Source organism: Macrotis lagotis, chromosome 4, assembly GCF_037893015.1.
Source record: "Macrotis lagotis isolate mMagLag1 chromosome 4, bilby.v1.9.chrom.fasta, whole genome shotgun sequence".
Taxonomy (NCBI): Eukaryota; Metazoa; Chordata; class Mammalia; order Peramelemorphia; family Peramelidae; genus Macrotis; species Macrotis lagotis.
In genome coordinates, this window is record NC_133661.1 from 169,471,564 (window position 1) to 169,496,381 (window position 24,818).

Genomic DNA, 24,818 nt, shown 5'->3' on the forward strand with positions numbered 1-24,818 from the left:
GAAGGGTGGGGGAAGAAATGTAGAGAGGGAGAAAATTTGTGATACTCAAAACCTTAGAAAAAATATTGTTGTAAACTCTCTTTGCATGTAGATGGAAAAATAAATAATATATATTTTTTTTAAATTGTCACCCAACAAACTTTTTCAGACATTACAGAGCCCAATTCTACACCGCAACCAAAAAGGTCATTTCAGGGTTCTTTAAGGATGACATTAAGTATAGATCAGTGCAGGTTTAAGCATCAAGCAGCTGCCTTAGAAGATATCCACTCATTGAACAGGCTAAACCAAACAGTCTGGATTCATTTAGAGATCTTTCCTCTACTCAAAATGAAAGTTTAGAGCTGTTTCAGTTGAGTCCTTGCTAAGCCAAAACATATAGTAATTTTCCTATGATCATTTTGATTCAAAAAACTGTCCAAATTCTCTAAGAATGTACAATTGTTTAGGATCAAAGAATATTTAAAGCTGAAGGAAAATTTAGAGATCTAATTCAACTCCTACTCAAGACTTAAAATATTCTGGAATTTGAAGTTCTCAAGTTTAAAAGACCCTATTATTAAAATATGAAAATTTAAAAGAATATTATAGATGACTGATGAAATAAATCATAAAATTTTGTATTTCATATAGATCAGGATATGAGCTAGAAAATGATTAAAAGTTTACAAATCATCAACAACATTGTGAGATGGACAACCTCTCAGCAGCCCAGAGAGCTAAGACAAGTATTAGATTTGTTATGGACTATATTATCCCCATCCAGAGGAAGAAAAACAAACTAAAACACACACACACACGCACACACACACACACACACACACACAAAATAGCCCTTCAGAATCTGATGAACATTTTAATCCTAATTCCCTTAATTTTAATTCCTCATACCAACAATTACTAATCTGTAAACATATTTATCAAAATATGTATATACAATGCTGATCTGACTGTTCACTGCTGAAGGGATGGGGTAGGAAGGTAGGGTAGAAGAAAATTTTGTGAAAAAAATATACATGTGCATATGGTTGAAAATACATAAAAAATTTTTAAAAAGAAAATGATTAAAAGTCATCTAAAACACGTATTTTGCAATGAAAGTCTTTGCATGGAAAATACCTATAAAAGAGAATACTTCAATGGATTTCATTGGCCTACATAAAAACTTTTCATGTACAGTCAAACAAAAACAATTACACACTCTGATCTTTACCAAAAGAATCAATATACCTTGTTCTTTATGAATTATTCATAAATATAACATTTAAAGAACATTTGTCATTTTTTGAGAATGGAAATCATTTTATCAATAGTTGACAACTGAGGGAGAAGAATGTGAAACTCAAAACTTTACCAAAAAATGATTGTTGAAAAACTAACTTGCATGTATTTGGAAAAATAAACACATTTATTTAAAAAAAAATAGTTGACAATCTATGAAGTTTGTCATTTTTGATTCACATAGGACTTATACTGACAACTTTTTTTATACCATTGTTGCCTCCCACAGGTTATTTGCCTTACTCTTGGATAGTTTGTTACCCTGAGACTCCCAAAGAGCTTTAATACTCTTTTATGTTTTCAAAAAATCCATTAAGGTGTATTGTGGATGGTAATTTGATATAGTATCTGATGTATGTTTTTACATTTTATATTTAATTATATAAAATTTGAAATTTAAGGAATTTATTTTTATTTCTTGGCCCTAAATTGTAATTTATTTTGCTTGTGCATATATATATATATATATATATATATATATATATATATATATATATATATATATATATATATATCTAGCACAGTCCCTGCACATTCCTGGAGTCTTTTCTGCAGCAACTCCCAAAAATAATGATACTAGCATTTACTATTTTAAGCTTTGCAAAGTGCTTCATATGTTGTATTACTTGACTTTCATAACAATCATGTAAAGTGGGTGCTATTACTATATCAAATTTATTTTTGGGGTGGCTAGGTGGCATAGTGGATAAAGCACCGGCCTTGGAGTCAGGAGGACCTGGGTTCAAATGTGGTCTCAGACACTTAATAATTACCTAGCTGTGTGGCCTTGGGCAAGCTACTTAACCACATTTGCCTTGCAAAAACCTAAAAAAAAAATTATTTTTAAGGAAACCAAAGCTGAAAAATGTTAAATAGCTTTTCCAGGGTCATATAGCTAATAAGTATTTAATATTCCTGAATTCAAATCCAGTATAATCATTTTATGCCATCTAGTTACTTTAAAAGGTCATATAGCCTTTTGTTTGGATACATCCGGGGATAAAGAACTCATGTAAAAGGCCACCAATTCTCTTAGAAAGTTCTTCCTTAAATTTAAACAAAATCTATTTCTCAATGGCTTTGATTCCCTCTAGCTCTCTGGTATAATGCAAAACTCTACTCACTATTCCTTTTTTATTTACTTATTTATGGAAATGGGGGTTAAGTGACTTGCCCAAGGTCACACAGCTAGGTAATTATCAAGTAACTGAGGTCACATTTGAACTCAGGTCCTCCTGACTCCAGGGTCAGTGTTCTATCATCTACACCACCTAGCTGCCCTTCTACTCACTATTCCTAAAGAAATCGTTCAAATATTTGAAATTTATTATCATGACTCCTATAAATCTTATTTTTTAGAAGCAGCTAAGATGTGGTAGATACAGATTCTGGCTTTAAGGAGGATCTGGCTTTAAATTCTGGCTCTGCTGAGTGGATTTGGGAAAAGTGATGAAACACTTCAGGTCACCATTTTTAGTTTGGAAAATTAGGATTATTTAGAAAACTTAAGAATTTGATGGTTTTATGAGCTATTTCAGCTCTTTTATTGCCAAAATTCCATCATTTCCTTCAACTATTCTTCATATTTTATGATTGTCAAATCTGATACCCCATACTGGTTAGAAAGAGTCTCTAAAAAAAAATAACATTAGGGGGCAGCTAGGTGGCAAAGTAGATAGAGCACCGGACCCTGGAAGTCAGGTGGACCTGAGTTCAAATTTGACCTCAGACACCTAATAATTGTCTAGCTGTGTGACCTTGGGCAAGTCACTTAACCCCATTGCCTTAAATAAATAAAATTTTAAAAAAATAACATTAAAAATTGAACAAATTATCTAGATATAGTTTGACTATCAAATCATATTCTTATTTCACTTAATCCAGACATAACACTGTTATTACAGTCTAAGTTTAACATCCTTAACTGTCAAATATATTTTAGACTCAGATGAAACTTTTAAATCAGCTGAAATTCCACAGATCTTTATATTAAAAGATTTCTCTAAAAATTATATTTTATTTTTATATTGTCTACATTTTCCCAGGCTCTTGTTCTCTCTCCTTCCAGAAAAAATTTTTTAAAAGAAAAGAAAAAGAAGTCAGCAAAACAAATATTCAGTAATATTGACTGTTGTTGGAACTAAAAAAAATAGAAAAAGAATAAATTGAAGATCCCTAATTAAATGCCAAATTAGAAATTCTGAAAATCAAGGAAGAGATTAATAAAATTGAAAGCAAGAAAACCAATGATCTAATAAATAAAACTAAGACTTGGTTTTATGAAAAAGCCAATAAAATAGATAAACCTTTGGTTAATCTGATTAAAAAAGAAAAGATAACCAAATTACAAAAATAAAAAGGGCGAACTAACCACAAATGAGAAGTAAATTAAAGAGATAATTCAGAGCAATATTGCCCAACTGTATGCCAATAAATTTGATAGCCTGAATGAAAAAGGTAAATATTTACAAAAATAGAAATTGCCCAGATTGACAGAAGAGGAAACAACCCCATTTCAAAAAAAAAAAACAACAAAAGAACTTGCAAAAACCATCAATAAAAACTCCATTAGAAAAAGTCTCCAGGTCCAGATGGATTTATAAGTGAATTCTACCAAACATTTAAGGAACAATTAATTTCTATTCTACATAAACTATTTTTAAAAATAGGAGGAGTTCTGCCAAATTCCTTTTATGACAACAATATGGTGCTGATACCTAATCCAGAAAGAACCAAAACAGACAAAGAAAATTATAGACCAATCTCCCCAATGAGCATTGATGCAAAAATCTTAAATAAAATTTCAGTAATGAGATTACAGCAAGTTATTACTAGGATAATACACCATGATCAGTTAGGATTTATACCAGGTAGGTAGGGATGGTTCAATATTAGGGAAAACACAACATAACTGAACATATCAATAGCAAGACCAACAGAAAGCATATGATTATCTCAATAGATGTTGAAAAAACTTTAGATAAAATACAACATCCATTCCTATTAATAAAAGCACTAGAAAGTTTGGGAATAAATGGAGTTTTCCTAAAATAATAAGTAATATCTATCTAAAACCATCAATAAATATTATAAGTAATGGGGATAAACTCTGAGCAATTTAAATAAGATCAAAGGTGAAACAAGGATACCCATTATCACAACTACTATTCAAAATAGTATCAAAAATGTTAGCTTTAGCAATCAGAGAAGAAAAAGAAATTGAAAAAATCAGAATTGACAATGAGGAAGTAAAGCTTTCACTCTTTGCAGATGATATATATGATTGACATCTATTTTTCCCCAATTCCTTGCTACCTCAAAGAGTGTTGCTGTAAATATCTTGATATATAAGAAGCCTTTCCTTTTTTTTAATGAATTCCTTGAGGAATACTTAAAGGTGGTATCTCTGGGTCAAAGGGTATGGACATTTTAGCCACTTCATTGCATAATTCAAAATTGCTTTCCAAAAAGGATTATTAATGCACAACTCCAATCAATATTGAATTAGCGTGCCCATCTTTCTACAATCCCTCAATGTTGACCCCCAAACTTCTTATATGAACCAAATAAAGATTACCTGACTCCATTATCAAAACATTGAATTTTTGAATATAAAGGCAAGACTTTCCATTCATTCATGTTAATTTTCATCAGTTTGATTTTCATTCAGTAATACTATATATAAAGTATATTATATATATATATAAATACTATATATAAAATATATGTTATGGCTTTGAATCTTGATTCTCATAACCAGCATAATAGTTCTTGTTTTGTATCACCTGCAAATCTGATGACAAATATACTTGGGGAAAAAAAAACACACTTCATTTCAAGCTTGTTCTGACTCTTTCCTAAATTGCATTTCTACTACTCATTGCATTCTTACAGAAATTTTTATCTTCCTTAACTCATTATTCAAAATACTTAGGACATATAAATGTCTTAATAAAGCATTGCATGAAACATTTCAAAATCAATTGTAAATTATTTTCTGCCCACATTAATTTATATTATCCACTTTCCCTCTTTCTTCCATTAGTTTCCTCAGAAAGTATGAATCCTATAGTTTTCATCTATTATGTACACCTAAAACTTTTTTAAACATATTATTAATATCATATATTTTTATTTATTGTTTGTACTTTCTCTGAAAGTCCCCTATTTCCTTTTCTTAGTAAGTTCCAGGCAGAGAAGATCTGTACCTAAATAATGCTCTCTCTAATCCCTTCCTAGCATGGTACCACATTCCAACAGGATATTAATAAATTATTATTTTTTTTTATCTCTACACTGTCCCCTTCTCAAGGCCTTACCTGTAAAAGTGAAAATATTGGATTAAATCATTTCTAAAATATCTACAAGTTTAAATTCTATGATTCCATGAACTTAAGACAAAAGATGAAGATTGAAAACCAAGTCATCTTTGAAACTACAGAAGATAATATACTTACCACTGTATACATACATACATACATATAAACTCATCAAGGAAGCTCCAAGACTGAGCAGAAGTACTTCTTTAGTGTTTATTATTTATCCAGGTCTCTACTAGAAACTGTGGGAAATGCAAAAGTGTCGAGAGTATGAGACCTTTCAAGGTCAAGAGAATATAGTCTCTGGGGATGCAAGGTGGCACAGTGCATAGAGCACTGGTCCTGGAGTCAGGAGTACCTGAGTTCAAATGCAGCCTCAGACACTTAATAATTACCTAGCTGCGTGGCCTTGGGCAAGCCATTTAATCCCAATGCCTTGCAAAAACTAAAGAGAGAGAGAGAGAGAGAGAGAGAGAGAGAGAGAGAGAGAGAGAGAGAGAGAGAGAGAGAGAATGAATATAGACTGCCTAGCAAGAAAAAATTAGCCCCCGTTAAAAAAAAATCAGAGTAATTAAGTGAAAGCTTGCATGGAATTGACTTTAAATCCTCTAGTAATTTAAGAGAGTGAAACAAGATCACTACACTAGATTGGAAAAGATGGAAAAAGAAAAATGCTAAGTGTTGGAGGGATTGAGGAAAATTAGCTACATTCAAACACTACAGACAAATTAAACAAACTATTCTCAAAAACAGTAATTATACTGTCCCTAAAATATACACAACCTTTCATTAAGAAATAGCAATTCTAGGCAAATACTATTCCTCAAGGAGAGATAATTTAGAAAGGTACCAAAAGTGATAAAGAACTGAAAAGAAATTCAATGTTCAAATACAGCAGGAAGAGGTAGGAAAAAACTATTTCATCCAAAAAGCTAGGTCCTGATTAGTCTGAATAATGAAACTTCTTTTTTTTTTAGGTATAATGAAACTTCTAAAGGTCCTTGCATTCGAATTCATGCAGAATTCATTATTTTCACAAATCAGGACCTAATTCTAATTAAAAATGTATAAATTATCTAGGTTTAAACCTACCAAGAAGCACCTAGGATTTATATAATTATAAGACACCCTTTAAAATAAACAGCTAGCAATTTTTAATGTAGTACTTTACAGTTTAAAGTATTATATATATATATATATATATATATATATGTATGTGTGTGTGTGTGTACATATATATATATATATATATATATATATATATTTCATTTCATCCACATCTTCTTGTAAGATAGGTGCTATTATTATCATCATCACTATAAAGATGAAGAAACTCAGACTCAAAGAAGACTCAAGTTGAACAATATGCCACCTGGATATGGTGTTTTGGAAGAGGGGGAGGACAGGGGAGAAGGGGAGGGAGGAGGGAAGAGGAGGAGGAAGATGGCAGCTAACATTTACATAGTACTTAAATGGTTTATGAATAAACCTATTTAAAAGAAATTTCATCTCATTTTTGTCCTCAAAACAACCCTGTGAGGGAAGTGCTATTATTATCATCATCTTACATATGAGAAAATTGAAGGAGAGGTAAAGTTACTTGTCTAGGGTCATACATATAGTAAATGTCTGAGATGAGATTTGAACTCTGGTCTTCCTGATTTCAAGCTCAGCACTGTTTCAGTATCTTGCCAAGCAAACTATCAAAGGGTATTTTATAATCTAAGAAAATAAAAGAAGCAAAATTCATCTGGAGAGAGAAAAAGGTCAAGAATTTCAGAGGAAGTCTTGAAAAAAATATTAATGAATAGATGGTCAATTGAACAGATTAGATAAGTACAATTCAGAATCAATGAAACTTTAGTTGTGTCTTCAATAAACACAAGAACTCTAACAGCATAAGGATTTCCTATCCAACAAACACTGCCAGTAAAATTAGTAAATTGTCTGGCAGAAATTCAATTTAGATCAACATCTTATATCATATTCTAGAATAAATTCCAAATTGTTATGTGACTTAAATGAAAAAGGTCAAATCACAATAAAATTAGAGAAAGAAATTACCTTACACTGTTATATATATATGGAAAGAATTCATAAATAATAGATTATTTATAACCTATATTATTAATCTATAAAACATAGAATTTCATACAGAAATTATAAAGCATTTTGCATGAGCAATTATCAATTCTGTTAGAATTAAAAAAGAGTTAACTTGAGGGAGGGGAGAGTTTGGTACTTCTATTTGGTGTCCACAACCTCTTCTTTCCTGTCTCAACAGGAGACATTTATCATTTAGGCAGGTAACATTGTAACTGCATGTGGTCTAAGAAACATAGAACAATGTTTTTTTTAATTCTCAAAAATATGTCAAGATTAGGATTAATAGGTAGAAAATTTAGAAGAAATAGAGTAGTGGAAGTTGAGGACAAATTATAAACCTATACTCAATTCCAGAATTCCAAAAACATAATCCAGCATGCCTCTCAGCAGTCCAGAGAGCTAGGACAACTGTATTGGATCAGCTATGGACAATATTATCCCCAATCAGAGGAAGAAAACTAAAACAAAACAAAACAAAATACACACACACACACACACACACACACACACACACACGCACAAAACCTTATCTCTTATGTATCTCTTTCCATTAATCCTAATCCTTTTACTCAAAATTACTAATCTGTAAATATGTTTATCAAAATATGTATGTACATTGCTAATCTGACTACCACTGAGGGGAGGGGGATGGGAAGGAAGGGTGGAAAGAAATTTTGTAATTTAAAAATATACAAATGCATATGGATGAAAATAAATAAATGATTTAAAAATATATAATCCATCATGAATACAAGTATAAAACTGGGGAAGATATTCTATTCAATCATCATACAGAAATGGAATGACCAGGGAGACAGATTTCAGATTCTATGAGCTTAAAAATAAATTTATCTGGAAGCAAGATGATTTGGGAAACAATACCTGAACATGAGAAATTTTTAAATAAGACTGTTTATTCTGAGTGTAGCTGAAATTTTATCAGCTTTCTTCACCTGTATATGGTCCATAACCTAAACTATTTCCATGCTTGGAGTAAGTATCTTTTGGGTATACTCCAAAATTTACCTCAAAGTGTTTTGCTATCAACATTCTGTGAAGGTCATAGTTCCCCAAATGAAAAACTTCAAAGAATTTTGGTGACCATAGTATAGTAAAAGTGGCATCCAAGAAAAGTCAATTGAAATTGTCATTTTTTAAATAATATAAACATTCCTTCTGGCCTTTGTGTGACCAAAGTGCTGTACAAGGGTCATCTATGGGTATTTTCCAGAACCCCAAGCAAACATTTATTCTTGGGTGAAAAATAGAAAAAGTTGGAAGAAAAGCAGTTTTTCCCCTCAGCCATTATGAGTGTGTAAAAAGAAAAAAAAATTATACAAATTAAAAATGAAATTAAACCCTAATCTTAGAAGTTCTTAATGGTTATAATCTAGACTGAATGAAGGATATGACAGGGAAAGAGAGATGGGAGCTTCCTTATTCCTTCATGTTTACCAAATAGAAATGAAGTAAACCTGACTTTCAAGATCATCATAATCCACTTCTTTGGGCATTCATTACATAATTTGCAAAAAGAGAGTTATGAATTTCTAGATAATTTGTCTAAAGCTACACAAGTAATATATAATGAAGCTTATATGAAGACCTAAATAGTACCATCCCAAACTTAAAGGAGGAGATATAAGCTTATTAAATATGGTTCTTTTGGAATTATTAAACAATAGTACCAAGAATGTACTGCTGCAAATAGTTGTTTCTATAATATACCTAGAATATGGATTCCTCCAAAGCTCAGCTGGTGTACTGTTTGTTTTTGTTTATTTATTTTTTTTGTTTTTTTCAAGGCAATGGGGTTAAGTGACTTGCCAATTTTCACACAGCTAGGTAATTATTAAGTGTCTGAGGTCAAATTAGAACTCAGATTCTCCTGATTCCAGGGCCAGTGCTCTATCCATTGTGCCTCCTAGCAGCCCCTTGGTGTACTATTTGTACAAAAAAAAAGCTTATTTCTGGCTCTCCCAACTTTGTTTTTACCTTTCCCTTATAAGATTACCTTGTATCTACTCTGAGGGACATATCTGTTTGTATATACCTATTTGAAAATATGGTAGTATCCCCTCCCCCCCATACAATATAAAGGCAAGGACTGTTTTTTGCTTTTTCTTTGTGTTCCCAGTAAAAAGGATAGTGCTTTGGCACATGAAAATTTTTAATAATTTTTAATTTAATAAATAATTTTAATTTATTTAATTTTCTTAATTGATTAGAACACTCATTTAACAATGGGATTGCTTTGCAAAAAATATTAAACTTATTCATATATGTGTTCTTTTTTGCACAAGAGAGTATAAGCTATTGTGCTTGGGGAAATGATCAACTTAAAGCAGTAATGATATATTCAATTCTAACTATTCATTTTAAAATAGTTTAAAACAAAATGCCCAGGACAAGAGGGGTGGGTGGGTGGGGGATTAATCTATAGCAATAGAAATGCTTACTCAAGAGATATGACCATTTCAGAGGCTATATGAATAAGGATTAGAGGCTGAATAAGAGGTGGAATACATTCTTCAGCTAGGAAAAATTCATGTAAAAGAAACATTAAACTCTAACTTGGGGTATACAAAATCAGACATCAAATTCATCACTCTTCCAGCAACTGTAATTTATCAGCATTTAAGAAGTTTCTAGCTAGACTAGGCTTTAAATCTGGAAAAAATTAAAAATTGAATCTATTAACTTCAAAATCTTGATGTATGTGAAAAACTCTAGATTTTCCCATTATTTGCAATTCCTTTTGACATTTATTTAGTGGGAATAAACAGTGGTAGACAATATTCTGAATTTTTAAATAATTTTTCATATCAAAACAGGAACAAAATGACATTGGTATAAAACTAGGGAAAATTTGGTGACAAAAAGCAAGGAAGAGGCAGAACAGTGAGTTACTTGTATTATAATGTCAGTTTATATCCCAGTGCCGTGAATTCAGAAAACTTTTTACAATTTTGAAAGTGTATGATGTATTAATCATCATAAAACAGATTAATTTCCAAGTATTCTTGGAGATAGATATCACTGCTATATAGCACAGAGGTAAGGGCAGGGCTTCTAAGAAAAGCTGATGTCTAATTTGAAGAATCACTCAAAATGGTCCCTTCCACTGTCTTACCACAATTCATTAAATTCCCACAGTATTCTCTCTTAGGAAATAAGGCATTAAAGGTCTTCATTAAATGCAATATTTCCTCTGAGAAGGAAATTAATACATTGTAGTTCATCAACTCTATAAAGACATTGTCAGTCACCAATACTTTAAGATCAACTGATTTATTAAATTATCCCTCACAGAGAAGAAAACAAATATTTATTAAGCATCTATTAGATGCTCAATGCTTTACAAATATAATCTCATTTAATCTTAACATACTAAGAGGTAGATACAATTATCATCCTCATTTTACAGTTGATAGAAATGAGGCAGACAGAGGATGAGCAACTTGGGGTTACACAGATATTAAGCATTTGAGGCCAAATTTAAACTTGGATCTTCCCCATTACACAGCTAGTGATATAATTATTATGCTATCAAGGGCCTCCAAGATAGTGGCACCCTATGATAATTTAACATTGAACAAGTTTTGATGGATGCACAGTACAGCCATAAGCAGTATGAAGTCCCTAGGTATTTGAAGTTACAGGGATGGGAGAGGAGAACAATACTGCAGTGAAAACAAGATGGAATGTTGGTGGGAGGCCCTTCCAAATTAAACAATTAGTTCAAAAATTTCTCTTTCCTTAAGGTCTAGGTCTAACAGTAGCATCCCCAGGTAGGATTCCCTCTATGGAAAAGGCTGAATTATGTAACTTCTGCCATACTTTTTAGACTATAAGTAATGATAAATTATGAGGAAAAAGGTAATCCAGTTTGCAAGTTTGAGCCCCGAGGGAAATTGAGCTCTACCATGCACAGAGCAGCAATCTCTACTTTATCCCATTTCCTTTAAGGAGTGGATCAGTGTGGGACTAGAAACTAGAGAACAAAGAGAAATTCCAGGTTACATTTCTGTATCTCTTCAGTTACTACCATCATTGCTAAATAAATTATTTAGAATAATAACACTGTAGCGCTCAAGCAGTTTATCACTTTAAGACTTTAAGTTACATTTTTATCCTAGCTTACTAAAATCGTTGGGGAAAAAAGAAGTAACACATTTCTATCATTCTGTAATTCCTCAGAGATCTATCAGGGAACACTGAGTCATAGGGTTTTATAACAAAATTTTGGGGGGTCCAATTGGGTCTGAGACAGAAATGAATAAAAGGCATCATAACTGCCTAATGGTGGCCAGAGTAAGAAAATCTTTTGACCCCAAGCCAATGCCTAGGGAGCAGATGTCCATGCCACAAAACCTATCATGGCACTTGGCAATTTATTGGGTTTTCTCAGTGGAGATGAAGAGCAGGGATCAGATCTGTAGTCTGACTCACTATCATTGCTTGGCTAGCTTTTCTCTCAAAGAGCCAAGGCATATTGGCAATGCAGGGTGGGGAAAGTTGCCCAGCTATTGGCTGAAAGGAGGTGTGTTTTTTTTTAAATTAGGCATTTTCAGCCTCTTGAACCATCAATCTGGTATCCCTTATCATCACTAGAATAACTTAGAGATATGTGTGCTAATTTTCTTTAGAATAATTAACTCAAGACACTTAAAACAGACTCAAGAAAAAGTTAGCCTCCAGCATCTAGACTTCAAAATGTCCCTCTGTCCAAAATGAACAGTTACTCAGTCTAACAATTTATTTTTTTCTCCTCTTAAAATTCTGAAAAGATTCAGGTTCTTGATAGTTGCTGTACTTTTCATGCAATTTTCCAGAGGGACACAGAAGGGAACAAATAGGCACATGGAAGTAAACTAGATATTTTTGTCATTAGTCCATAAATGCATACTTTAAAAATTAAACTGTAAATAATTTTGCTATTAATAATTTTAAGTATGATCATTTTAATTTTTGACTATTTTAATGTTAGTTTTTATTAGTGGTTGCTAAGTTTTTTTTAATTTTAAAAAATTCTTGAGACATAAATATTTCTTCTTTAAAAACATTTGGCCAAGATTAGTTGTTGTTTAAAAGTCAGGAATATAAAATTCATGACTGACCCTTTTCTATCATCTTGTTAATATTTTGTACAAGGCTATCTCATTAACTTTCCTTCATAGTAGCAAGATGCTTCTCTATTTGTCCTGCATTAAGAGTCAAGAATCTACAAAAAAGCAAAAATTGAAAAAATATATTCAGTTTTTGTACAAGGAACTATAAGTCAGTAACTAAACAAAAGCATAGACACTACTCTGAAAATAAAATAAACTTTTGATCCAACATAAAGTAGGATTCTGGGAGTTGTAACTCTCTTACACTTTCAAGTCAGTCAAACATTTGAATAAAAAAATCCCAGAGAAGAAAGCCAACCTATAGCAAAAGCTTCTAAAATGCTGTTAAGGCATCTTTGCCCACAGATTTGGAGAATGTTGATTACTTTGAATATAAGAAAAGTCTCTGTTAGCCTGGGCTCTGAAAAACCATTCATCTGAGGACATGACTGCATGGAGCTGCCTAGAGCATGTCACTGGTCAAAGATAAGTGTTTGATGTGCTTGATATCTTATCCAAAGGTCTGTGAGAAAGTTAAGAACCAAGAAATGCATCAAAAAGTACAGATTCATAATAGAGAGGGGGAAAAAAAAGAAAAACAAAAAACAAAAAACCATTGACCAGGAATGAGATGACACTGGTATACTGATATATATAAATTCAGGAGTGGTATACACAGACCTGGCTTTATGAACTCCACCTTCTACAACTCTAGGAAATAGTGGTACCCAATAGTAATTTATCACAACTGTTGGAGAAGGGTCACGACAGTTACAAGTAATTTGACTAGAGACATTAGGATCACAGGATCATAAATCAAATAATTAGCATTAATATATGGCTTCAAAGTTTGCAAAACCCTCTACAGACATTATCTCATTTGAACTACACAAATCGTAGAAGATTGGTGTTTTTGTTATCCCCTTTTTATATATGAAGAACTTGAGGGAACAGAGTTTAATGACTTGCCTATGATCAGACAGTTCATAGGCATCTGAAACATATCAGGTCTTTCTGTCCCTCAGTCCACCTCTCTATTCAATATGCCACCCAGCTGTCAATCTAGAGGTAAAAGGGACCTAAAAGGTCATGTAGTCTAATCCCTCATTTTAGAGGGAGAAACTGATATTCAGAGAATTCACTCTCATCAAGAATAAGAAAATTATGAGTGAGCACCTGTTTCCAGGACTTAAAAAATGAATATTTTAAGAGGGTACAGGAAAAACAAGTGCCAGATTATGTGAGCCTTATTCCTAAAGATTGAAATCTTTGGAGATCACATAGGGAAGGATTTTGCTCATTTAAGGATTCAAAAGACAAGATAGCACTTCCGTAGGTCAGCAGTAAGTAAAAAAGGGTCCTACAGGCAGGAAGCTCAAGAGAAATAGTGTTTTATGAAAAATGGAAGTAGGGAAAGAAAGCATAGCAAGAGTATACATCTAATTAGCCTATTCTATTAGCAGATTCTGAGAAGATTGGGAGTCGAGGCCAACCAATCTTGACATATTTATAGACTAAGGTTTTTAGAACTTGATCTAGAAAATAAAGCAAAACACTGAGTAAGATAGTTATCTGGTAAATGAATATTCTCTTAAAGCAGACTTAGGAAGGTTTGGAATGCTAAAGTCAAATATAAGGATAGCATGGAACACACAATTCAATAAAGGAAGCCTGTTTTATTGAGGGAGCTACTCATAAAATAAAGGAGGTGGTCAGGAAAAATGGGCATAGGGTAGCTCCTGGAGTAAGGAATCTCGCTATGGTGACAGAGTAAATGGGCAAACCCATTCTGCCAAACCAATAAAGTCAAAAAGGTTTTGTTACATTTTTAAAAGGTTTTGTTTTGTTTTGTTTTAAAGGTTCTAATATGGATTCAGCAATACCTCGCATTAATAGAAGAAAAGAGTCTGTACATAAGAACTGGTGCTAATTGGTGCTAGGGAGGAGTGGGAGGAAAGAATTCTGGGAAATTGCCAATTAATTGATATTCAAATACCCAATCTGTGGGAAAGGGGGCTATAGACTCTGTTACTATTAATCTTACTATGCTAGAGTAACTCAACTTCTCTGTTTTTTAAGCTTCCCTGGCATTTATTTTATCTGGTCACAGAGGCTATTAGTGTTATTATAGAGAGGAAAACCTTGCAATTTCTACCATAGTTATTTGTTTCTGATATTTTGAATGTTTCCCAGTAGAGTTTACCTGGGTATGTATATGTATACATATACATATATATATATATATATATATATATATATATATATATACATATATATGTATATATATATATATATATATATTATATATGCCTGTATTCCCTAGTTTCAAAGAGAAAAGTGAAAAAAAATAGAAAGCATGTCTATTCTCTTCTAGATTAAAACTAGGATAATGAGGATTACAAGTTCAAAGCAAAACAAAGATGTACTGATTTGGAAAAAAGTTGAGGATAGTAGAAAACTAGTCTTTGATCTGGCTAATTGGATAAAAGAATAGGTTTAGAAGATGATTAATGTGTGATATCACAGATCTTATCAGAGAGTAAAAGTAAGTGGAGGAATAAAGAACAGACCTGTATTTAGAAATTATCAGAGGAAGAAACACTTCCTTTATCACCTTCTTTGCAAGTTCTACAAAGGAGTGTAGTACACACACAAAGGTTAAATGACCTGACTGGAACCACAAACCAGTATGGGTCAGAGTTGGAACTTGAACCTAAATGATCTTGTTTTCAAGACTATCTCTGTAGCCATGGCACTATATGACCTTTACACAAATTAAATTCCTTCATTGATATTACTATTTATCAAATCTTTCAAGTTATTTTGCATCTATCAGCATAGAGTACCCTGACACATTTCAACTGCATTCGTGACTGAATGAGATCAAGTCATGAAGCAAATTCCCCAAGTGCTCAGTGATCTGCCTAAACCACCCAGAAAATTATGTAGGACTCTAGTTCCAATAAGTTAGGAAAAAAGGTACTTTGTCAGTTATAGATAATAATTAAATTAATAACCTTCTAATTACTTGCCAATAAAATTTTATCTGAAATAATTCATCCCTAATTACAGTTAAATGAAGTAAATATCTTCATTTGGTTTATTAGAGATGATAACAATAACTAATAAATACTCATTAGTCATAGGAGAAAGAGTAATGCCAATTTAAAACCTCACAAAAATATTTGTCAATAAGGTAAATGGTGGGAAATTTGTCAGCTGGGTAAATCATGAAGGACAAGATAAATTGAGATTAAATTTATATGGAAGGTCATAAATCAGAAAGTTACTTAATTAAAATAGATTAAAATGACAACTTTTCCCACACAAAAAGATAAAATAAATCAAATTGCCTCCTTGAACAGAATACTTAAAGACACCATTACAAAGTCAAGGCAATGACCTGCTCCAGAAGATGGAAGACTCCTTAATGCTTAGCACATTACCTGAACTATAGCAGGTTGAATCTAATGCTTACTCCTTTCCCTTCCCTTCGATTCTTTTGCTAATGCCACACCTAATATACATATATATATATATATATATATATATATATATATGTATGTATATATATATATATATATAAATGTGTATAATAGATTGAGAATTTTCTGCTATTTGAGGGATTTTCTTCCATTCTAAATCTATGTTGCCTTCAACTAGGCTATTGATTAGGTATAAGTCCCTCTCTTCTTTCTAGCTTGATGAGAACAGCCAAAGAATATACTTTAGAGATACATCATGGAGCAAGGGAATGATATCTATAATTTCATTGATTTCTTTATGTCGGAAGTAAACATCTTTCTCCCACATCATGTAGCTAAATGTTGATTTTAACTTACAGTCTATATTTAAAGTGTTCTATGGTTTTAACTTTTTAATCTCAAGTTTTTAGGGTTCAATTTTAATACACACCCCCACTTTTAGAGGGGGACAGCATGAATAAACTGTCATTCTATCTGGATAAAGCAGGTCTATATAACAAAGGTAAATTATTTCTCCCCCAAATATAGAATATACCTATAACAAAACACCATTTAACATTATAGAAACATTACATTTATAATGTAACATTTAAATTTGAGTACCTCCAGCTAGAATCTTCTCCTCCAGTTCTGCCATTTGCTTCCTGTATGCTCTTAAGGCGGCTTCTTTAAAGGAGGGACGAATCCTCTTGGGTTTTGGTACTTCCGGAGGCTTTTCAGGGACATTCTGGTTTTCATCTTCCCTTACTTCCATTTCAGTTACTGTTCCATTTAAAGGTTCTAATCCCTCTTCACTCATCAAGTCATCCACCTGCCCATCATACCCCTCATCTTGTGGTGTTTCATAAGGTGTTTCATATGAAGGGTGTTCATATTCCTGGACATTATCATCCATTTCAGGAATGCTAGTTCTATTCTCTAATTTAGCAAGAACTTGCTCCATTACTTCTACATAATCTGTTTCATGTTCAGCTCCAGGTTCACTGTAGTCTTCCTCATCCTCTGCTTTGTAGTAATATGGTTCAGTGTAGACATCAGAATCAAGGGTAGTACTTGATTCATTTGCAGTAGACTGGGACAATGTTCTAAATCGCCCCATTAAGGATGACCCACTGTCCTCATATCCACTTAGGCTCTGAGTGCTTTTGTTCCACACAACTTCCAAAGCTGATTTAGCTCGCTGAAGGGTAGACCCGAACTTTGGAAAGCTAAATGTCTTATCAGAAAGGTCTATGCTCAATCTGCTATGCCAAGATTTGGGTGCAGCATCCTCTGAGGCATCACTTGGCAACTCACTCTGACTCCGATATAGCATTGGCAATTGATTTTGATTTTGGTAAAGTTCATTAGAATTAGATTCCTGATAAGCATCATATGGGCCAACCCATTGGCCTTGTGTTTCATTATCCAACCCTGGGCATGGGGAAGAATTGTCATCTAAGGTAAAATCATAACTCTCTGAGTCATCTGGAAGATCACTATGGCACTTTCCTAGATCATCCAGATCTTTATTGTCACCATCCAGTTGTGGGTCTGACAGGCTGTTGGTGTCGTAGTCAAAACCTTCCTGTGTAGATGAATCAAGACCCAAATCTGCCCCTTGTTCTGACTGATTCCAGTCTTTCCATGGTGACAGATCATCTCGCAAAGAAAGCTGTGAATCACTATAATTGCTTCTATCTCCTGATATACATACTACTCCATTACTGACACCACTGTCTACTGTTTCAGTGTTCTCTATTTCACTGGGACCCTGGTTATTTTGAATACTTCTATTTAAGTTCTGGTCCTGGGAGCTGCTATACCAATTGGATGTACCATCCTGTCTCCTCTGCCAAAGTTCTCTGTCTGAAGAAGATAAAAGAGAACTTCCATTTGTCCTGGTAAAAAACTGATTCTCTGAAAAATCCTCTGAATAAGATTGACATAGTTTGGAAAAATCAGATTCAGAACGGCTCAGTTTGGGTGTGAGAAAATCACTTTGTGAGTGCCAGAGAGGAGCCATGTCAGCATAATAGGTCTTGGATTCCTTCTCCAAGTTATCAGATTCAGGGAACGTTGGAGCTTGTTCATCATAAACTGATTTATTTGAAAATTTGCTGCTATCAGCAGTTTTATTCTTACTCTTAACATTATGAGACTTTGCATTTGACTTTGGACCACTTGCTTTGGTTTGAAATTCTGACTTGGTTATCATAGCATAACTGTTTTTATTGAGGTCAGAATCTAGATCTTTATCACTATCATCTGGTGACTGCCAACTGCTCCTTTTGATTTTGGGCTCAAGAGTAGAGAGCTTCATGTCCATACTCTCATAGGTTTGGGAAGTTGGCATTCCTCTATCTTTTTTTTCTCTGATGTCATGAGTTAGAATATCTGTAGACACCCCAATGCCTGTTCCTTTAAGTTTATAGGACTTTTTCAATATGAAATCTCTCTGTTGAGGTGTTTCAAAGTATACTAGTATGGGACGAGGCTTTGCATTTGGGCAATCTCTTTGCTGCCCTATTCTTTGAGCAAATTCAATTTTTATAGCATGGGGTGCATCTGAAAACCCCATTTTATCTATGAGAATCCGGTATACAACATTTTCAACATATTCAAATCTTTCTTCAGGCACATTTAAAAATCTTAGACTTGCTTTGCTCCCAGTATGACTTATTTGTTTAATATAATCATGAATGTCTCTAGTTTCCCTTCTGGATTGGACAAAGCCAGTACGAAGTTGTTCTATTTCACTTTGTACAACCTCTACACTGCTAGAGATTTCATCAATGGAGTGTTTGAGAGCATTGACATGGCCTCTTAATTCAGAAAGTTCTGTTTCAATCTGGCTTATTCCCTGAAGTTCCTTAAATATCATTTCCATAACATCATGGGTTTGACTAATGCAGCCTGATGAACTAAACCCAGGTTCCAGGGTGTTTGTTTTCTGAGGACGAACAGTTCTGTCTAATGATTTGCTTCGGAGGCCCCAGGTTTTTTTCATTGTGCTCAACTCTGAATCAGAGGAGACGAATTCTTGGCTCTTCTTCCATTTTCTCAATTTGCGTAAGGCTCCTAGTTTCAGGCTGTGTAATGTGCGCTCCCCATCTGAGCTTCCCTCAGAGGGAGCCAGGCTGCTCAAACTCTTCCGATTGCGTCTTACTGGCATCGTGTGTGAGGAGTGCTCCTTGAGCTCAGTGCTGCCCTTGATCTCACTTAATGATTCTGAGTAGGAGCTCTCAATAGATGACAGCTCTTGAACCAGATCCTCATTACTGGTGTTGGTCACAAGAATATTCTTTTGCAGTCCATTAGCAATCGCGACACGATAACTGAATGTAGGAGAGAGGGAATATTCTCTATTGACTTCGTTGTCCTCGGTGGACAAGTTGCGAGCAGACGAACACTTGGCAATTTTTTTTACGGTACTTTTTAAAGTGCTAGAAAATTTAGGTGGTTTGGTCTGGCCAGACAAAAGAGCGTCTTGCTCTTTTTTGCTGGAGCAATTTTCTTTCTTTTTTGTAGTATTTCCCAATTTCTTTGTAAACATTCCTTTACAAAGCTTTTGCAAATAATTTAAGATCAGGCTCTTAAAAAAATCAGACACCATGGAGGGTAATCTATATGTCCCCTCCTGTTTGAAAAAACTGAATGATATCCCCAGATGGAAATTTGAAACTCCAACCTAAGCATTACTGTGTTTTATTAATCACTTGAAGATAGTTGAGATGTCAAGCACTTGTCCTTAGATGAAGAAGAACAAATTTCATTCATGGATGATATTCAATTATGATGGAAAGCCACATTATTGTTTCTCTTCTTTCCATGGCTTGATGTAGTGTCTAAAAGGGAAGGAATTTTGTTAAAATGTATATTAAAAGTAAAAATTCATTCTACTCTTAATAATTAGGATCCCTAGAATCCAGATTAAGCCTAAGCATTTTATATATATTACAAGGCTTTGCTTAAGCTACATAATATGAAAGCCCTCTCTACTTTTATATGAATCTACATATATTTTTGTACTTATACATTTCTGTTCATATTTTCCCCCCCAGTAACATGTGAGTCCCTTGAGGGCAGGGATCATTTCTGGCCTTTCATCCCTATTATCTTACAAAATTCTTAGCACATGGTAGGTACTGAATGATTGTTGAATTGAGTACAGAATCAACTGAGGTATCCATAATACTTTGTCTAGACTAGTATGAATTTTTAAAATTTTTTTAAAAAGAGTGACAATTCAATAAATTTATTTTAAAAAGTTAAAATAAATTCAACAACTGGTTGGCAATAATCCAGTATCCAATAATTTTTATAAAGTAATTATTTTACAATTATTAATAAAATTATTTAACCATTCTCCTAAATCAGACTGTATATCAGAATACTGCTAATAGATATGAATAGAACACTAATAAATGGAAATCACTGTTCTAGATGTGATACAAATGGCTACTGCTAATCTAATATGATATTGTCTTTTTATCTTGCTATTCTTTATCATAATTGTGCTTATTAATATTAAGACTTTCTCAAATTTTCTTTTCCAAAATTTCAAATTCTGAGTCAAAATCCTTTTTAAACATCTTATATCATGTAAAAAGGGTCTGTTGCTTTTGTACAGAAGAACATACAAAGACAAATAAAGCATGAGTCATGAAGGTTATTATTTCACTAAATTCAAAACAACAAATGTAAAATTCATATTATGGCCCTTGTCTCCAGGAGTTTACATTCTACTGGACCCAGGTAATATGTAATTGTAACCTTTCTTCTATTATTTTCAATCATTTGCTATTTCATGCTCTGGTTATCTATTTTCTTAAATTACATGTATAATAACAGGTTTGCATTAACTAAGTATATTGTCAAAAGACAGTATAATGTAATGGCGAAGTTACTGGAGTTGGAGTCTGGAGGACCTGGGTTCAAATTCCATGTCAGACATTTATTAGCTATACAAATTCAGGCAAGTCATTTAAGTTTCCTGAGCTTTGAGGTTTCTTTCCATTTTTAGATAAGCAATTCTATTTTTAAATGGTCAAATAGGCTTTAGATTACTTTATTTCAAGAGGGTTTGAGGAAGAATTGCAGAGGTCAGAATTTTAGTAACTCTATCCAAGATTGATTTTCATCAAAACAATCCAACCCTAATAGTTTCCCTATCTGAGCTTCCCTTAGAGGGAGCCAGGCTGTTCAAACTCTTCTGATTGGGTCTTACTGGCAAATAATGCAAATAATTTAAGATCAAGCTCTTAAGAAGATCAGACATCATGGAGGGTAAGCTATATGTCCTTTCCTGTTTGAAAAAATAGAACAGTTCTGTCTTGGAAAAGTTCAAAATTTTCATGAAATTAAAAAATTCAAAATTTTCATAAAAAAGATCAATGACTGAAGGAAGAATACATAGAATTCAAGAAGAAAAGGATACAAGTTCACTATAGTTTGCTTAGAAAAGAAGGCAAGTAATCAAAGTGTGAGATAAAGATTAAGGAGGAATTCACCTTGGTTGTGAAGGTTTGGAAGATAGGAATCTTCAGAACAAGATGGAAAAGAAGCTTGTTGCTTTGGTTGAGAGGTGGGAAAGGAATGCTCAGAAGCTTTGAAAAGAAACACACCTCTCCCATTCACACTTAATTCCACTTCACACAAACATATTTTCCCTTGACTAATATGGAATGGAGTTCCCCTTAATGCAGGGGAAAGATGAAGAGAATTGTTAAGGTAACAGAAAAAATTTGGGTGGAGATGTAAATTGACTCTTGAGATGTAAAATGACTTGAAGTAGAGAACTATGATTGTAACAGAAACAATTGCAATCTTAAGAACTTCTTGGGTGGAGACCCCCCTCCTTCATTCTTGATTTGTATACTGATGTCCTTAGGCTTTACCCTCTATGGAATTCCTGGATCTGTATAGGGAAAGGGAGTTCACCTTTTGCCCTCTGGATGAGAGGCAAGACCTAAAACCTTGGTTGGACCCTGGCTCAAGGCCAAAGTCTTCTGACCATGGCCCAGTCAATGCCGCATAGCTATAGCTGTTCTTCTCTCTCTCTCTCTCTCTCTCTCTCTCTCTCTCTCTCTCTCTCTCTCTCTCTCTCTCTCTCTCTCTCTCTCTCCTTAACCCTTCCTATGTCTTGCAAACATTTAAATAAATTTTTGTTTTATTTCCACCCATGCTTGATTTCTCTTAGGCAGAACCAACACAAGTAGCCAGCAGTTATACCCTGACCTGACCCTTTAGCCAAAATAAGGAATTAAGTTAGAGATAAGGACTAATAGGTGTTTCTTTTGTAATGGAAAGAATGAGCAATGGCAAAGCAAAAAAGCAAAAAATAAATAAAATAAAATAAAGAAGCACAACAGGAAAAAGGTCATCAGAGAGAAGGTTATTGTTGTTATTCAGCTCTTTGTGATTTTATTTGGGTTTTGTTGGCAAGTGATTTGCCTTTCCTACTCTAGATCATTTTAGAGATGAAGAAACTGAGGTAGAGTTAAGAGACTTGCCCAGGGATAGAGAGCTAATAAGTTTCTAAAGCAAGATTTGAACTTCTGACTCTAGATCTGGTGTTTTATCCACTACTTCACTTTACTGCCCTCAGAGAGAGAGAGAGAGAGAGAGAGAGAGATACCTACAAATTATTATATTTTAAAAAAGGCAACAATAAAACTAAAAGACAAAAAATACCAAGCCCAAAATGTTTAAATTGTTATGACACGTAGATTCTTACTACCTGTATCACCTTGGGCAAGACACAGTAAAAACACAGTAGCTTCAAGCCTCCTTTGCTCATCTGTAAAAGTAATTTTAAGTCAATATAGATAATTAGCATAATAACGCTTATAACCCCTTACAAGGTTATTGAAAGCTTAAATGAGACAATGTATAAAAAGCAATCTGTAAATGAAATATGAATGTGAGTTTTCCCATCCATTGTTAGTGTGGGGGTCATTACAGAATTTCAAATGTCCAATGAGAATTCTAATACCTTTAGTCTAATATGAAAATTCATATTTTCATTTTCCACATTTCCTGAATGACTACTAAAAATGCAGAGCTATTTTAGGTTTCATGGCTATCTAGGACCAAGTGTATGTGTGTTTATATATATGTGTGTGTATGTGTGTGTATATGTATATACACACATACACCTATACATATATACTTTTACACATTGCCTAGTCTAGGTACATATATATGTCCCTAAACTATCACTCTCATTTCCTTGGGACTGGTTTCTAAAATTTAAATTCAGAAGGAACTCAAGAGATCCTATATAAGCTATATCGGTTATGACTTGTCCAAAATCATACAACTATCAAGTTGGAACATAAATCTAGAATAGAAAAGGACAAAAATCTCATCCAAAGCTTTTATTTTTACAGATAATGGAAGAGATGTGCAGAGAAGTTGTGTAGTCTGCTCAAAGTCACAGAAGAAGAAGAAGGAGGAGGAGGAGGAGGAGGAGGAGGAGGAGGAGGAGGAGGAAGAAGAAGAAGAAGAGCCTAGATTCAGGCTCAGGAGTCTAGGATTCCAAATTCATTGCTCTTTCCACTGCTCCAATCTGACTAAAGTAAAACTAGGTCTATAATTGTTATCCCTCAAACTTGTCAAGAAAAATACAAGAAGAAACTCCCAAATTCTGTTATTGAGGTATGTGTTTAATTAAATAACTTAATCTCCCAATTTCTTAATATATTTCAGCATGCATTTTGATTGGAGGACATTAAGAATTTATAAGGGATACACAAAAGCAAATGTTTTGGAAGCTGTAAATCACCATATAAATTTAAATTTTTGTTGCTAATGGCTGAAGGTTGGCTGTCTATAGATTTGTCAACTGAACACCCTTGGAAATGGGTCAGTTTATATTCTAATTGAGACACAAACTGAAAGCTAAGTCCCTCAATAATAACTATAACATGTATAATACTTTATTACAAATATGGTAAAATTCTAGAATCTATCATTAAATGTTCATAAAAGGAATGGGGAATTCACTAAGAAGCAGCATATACAGACCAAAAACCAGTCCATGGTAGCTTTAATTTACATCTTTTTCAACAATATGAAAATAATTATAGATTATGGAGATATAACATGTTGGCACACTGAACCCAACATTTCTGATGAGTTAGATATACAGGATTTTATTTTTTTGTCTTAAGAAGGGCTAGGTGACTTGAGACATTTAACAAAATCTTTCCTCATATTTTTAAGAAAGGACAGAAAGATATCTGCAGTCCAATTAGGTAGATTTGGAATGGGTTAAAAGATATGAAAGTGGGGTTAAAAGATGTGAAATCTGGTGAAAGTAAGGTGATGTTCTTTTCATACTACACATCTTTCCCACTATCGTCTTTTCTTCTTTTCTCTGCCCAGAGATTTTCCTCAGTTATATAAATAATATTATATAAATATAATGAAATTTTATAGCCTTAGAACTTAGAAATGGTATGCAGGTAAAATGACTACTGATAGAGCCCACGCGTCCGTGTGTGTGTGTGTGTGTGTGTGTGTGTGTGTGT

The 24,818-nt window shown here is 33.4% G+C and overlaps 1 protein-coding gene across 1 annotated transcript in view; it reads right to left on the minus strand.

Moving 5' to 3' along the window:
• The window catches only part of LOC141522761 (protein unc-13 homolog C-like), a 199,191-nt gene that overhangs the window by 138,423 nt on the left and 35,950 nt on the right, over window positions 1-24,818 (minus strand). The window contains exon 2 of the mRNA XM_074236226.1: window positions 16,906-20,129. Coding sequence (XP_074092327.1) covers window positions 16,906-19,897 — 2,992 coding nt within the window. The 5' untranslated portion in view covers window positions 19,898-20,129. The remainder of the gene's footprint in view (window positions 1-16,905; window positions 20,130-24,818) is intronic.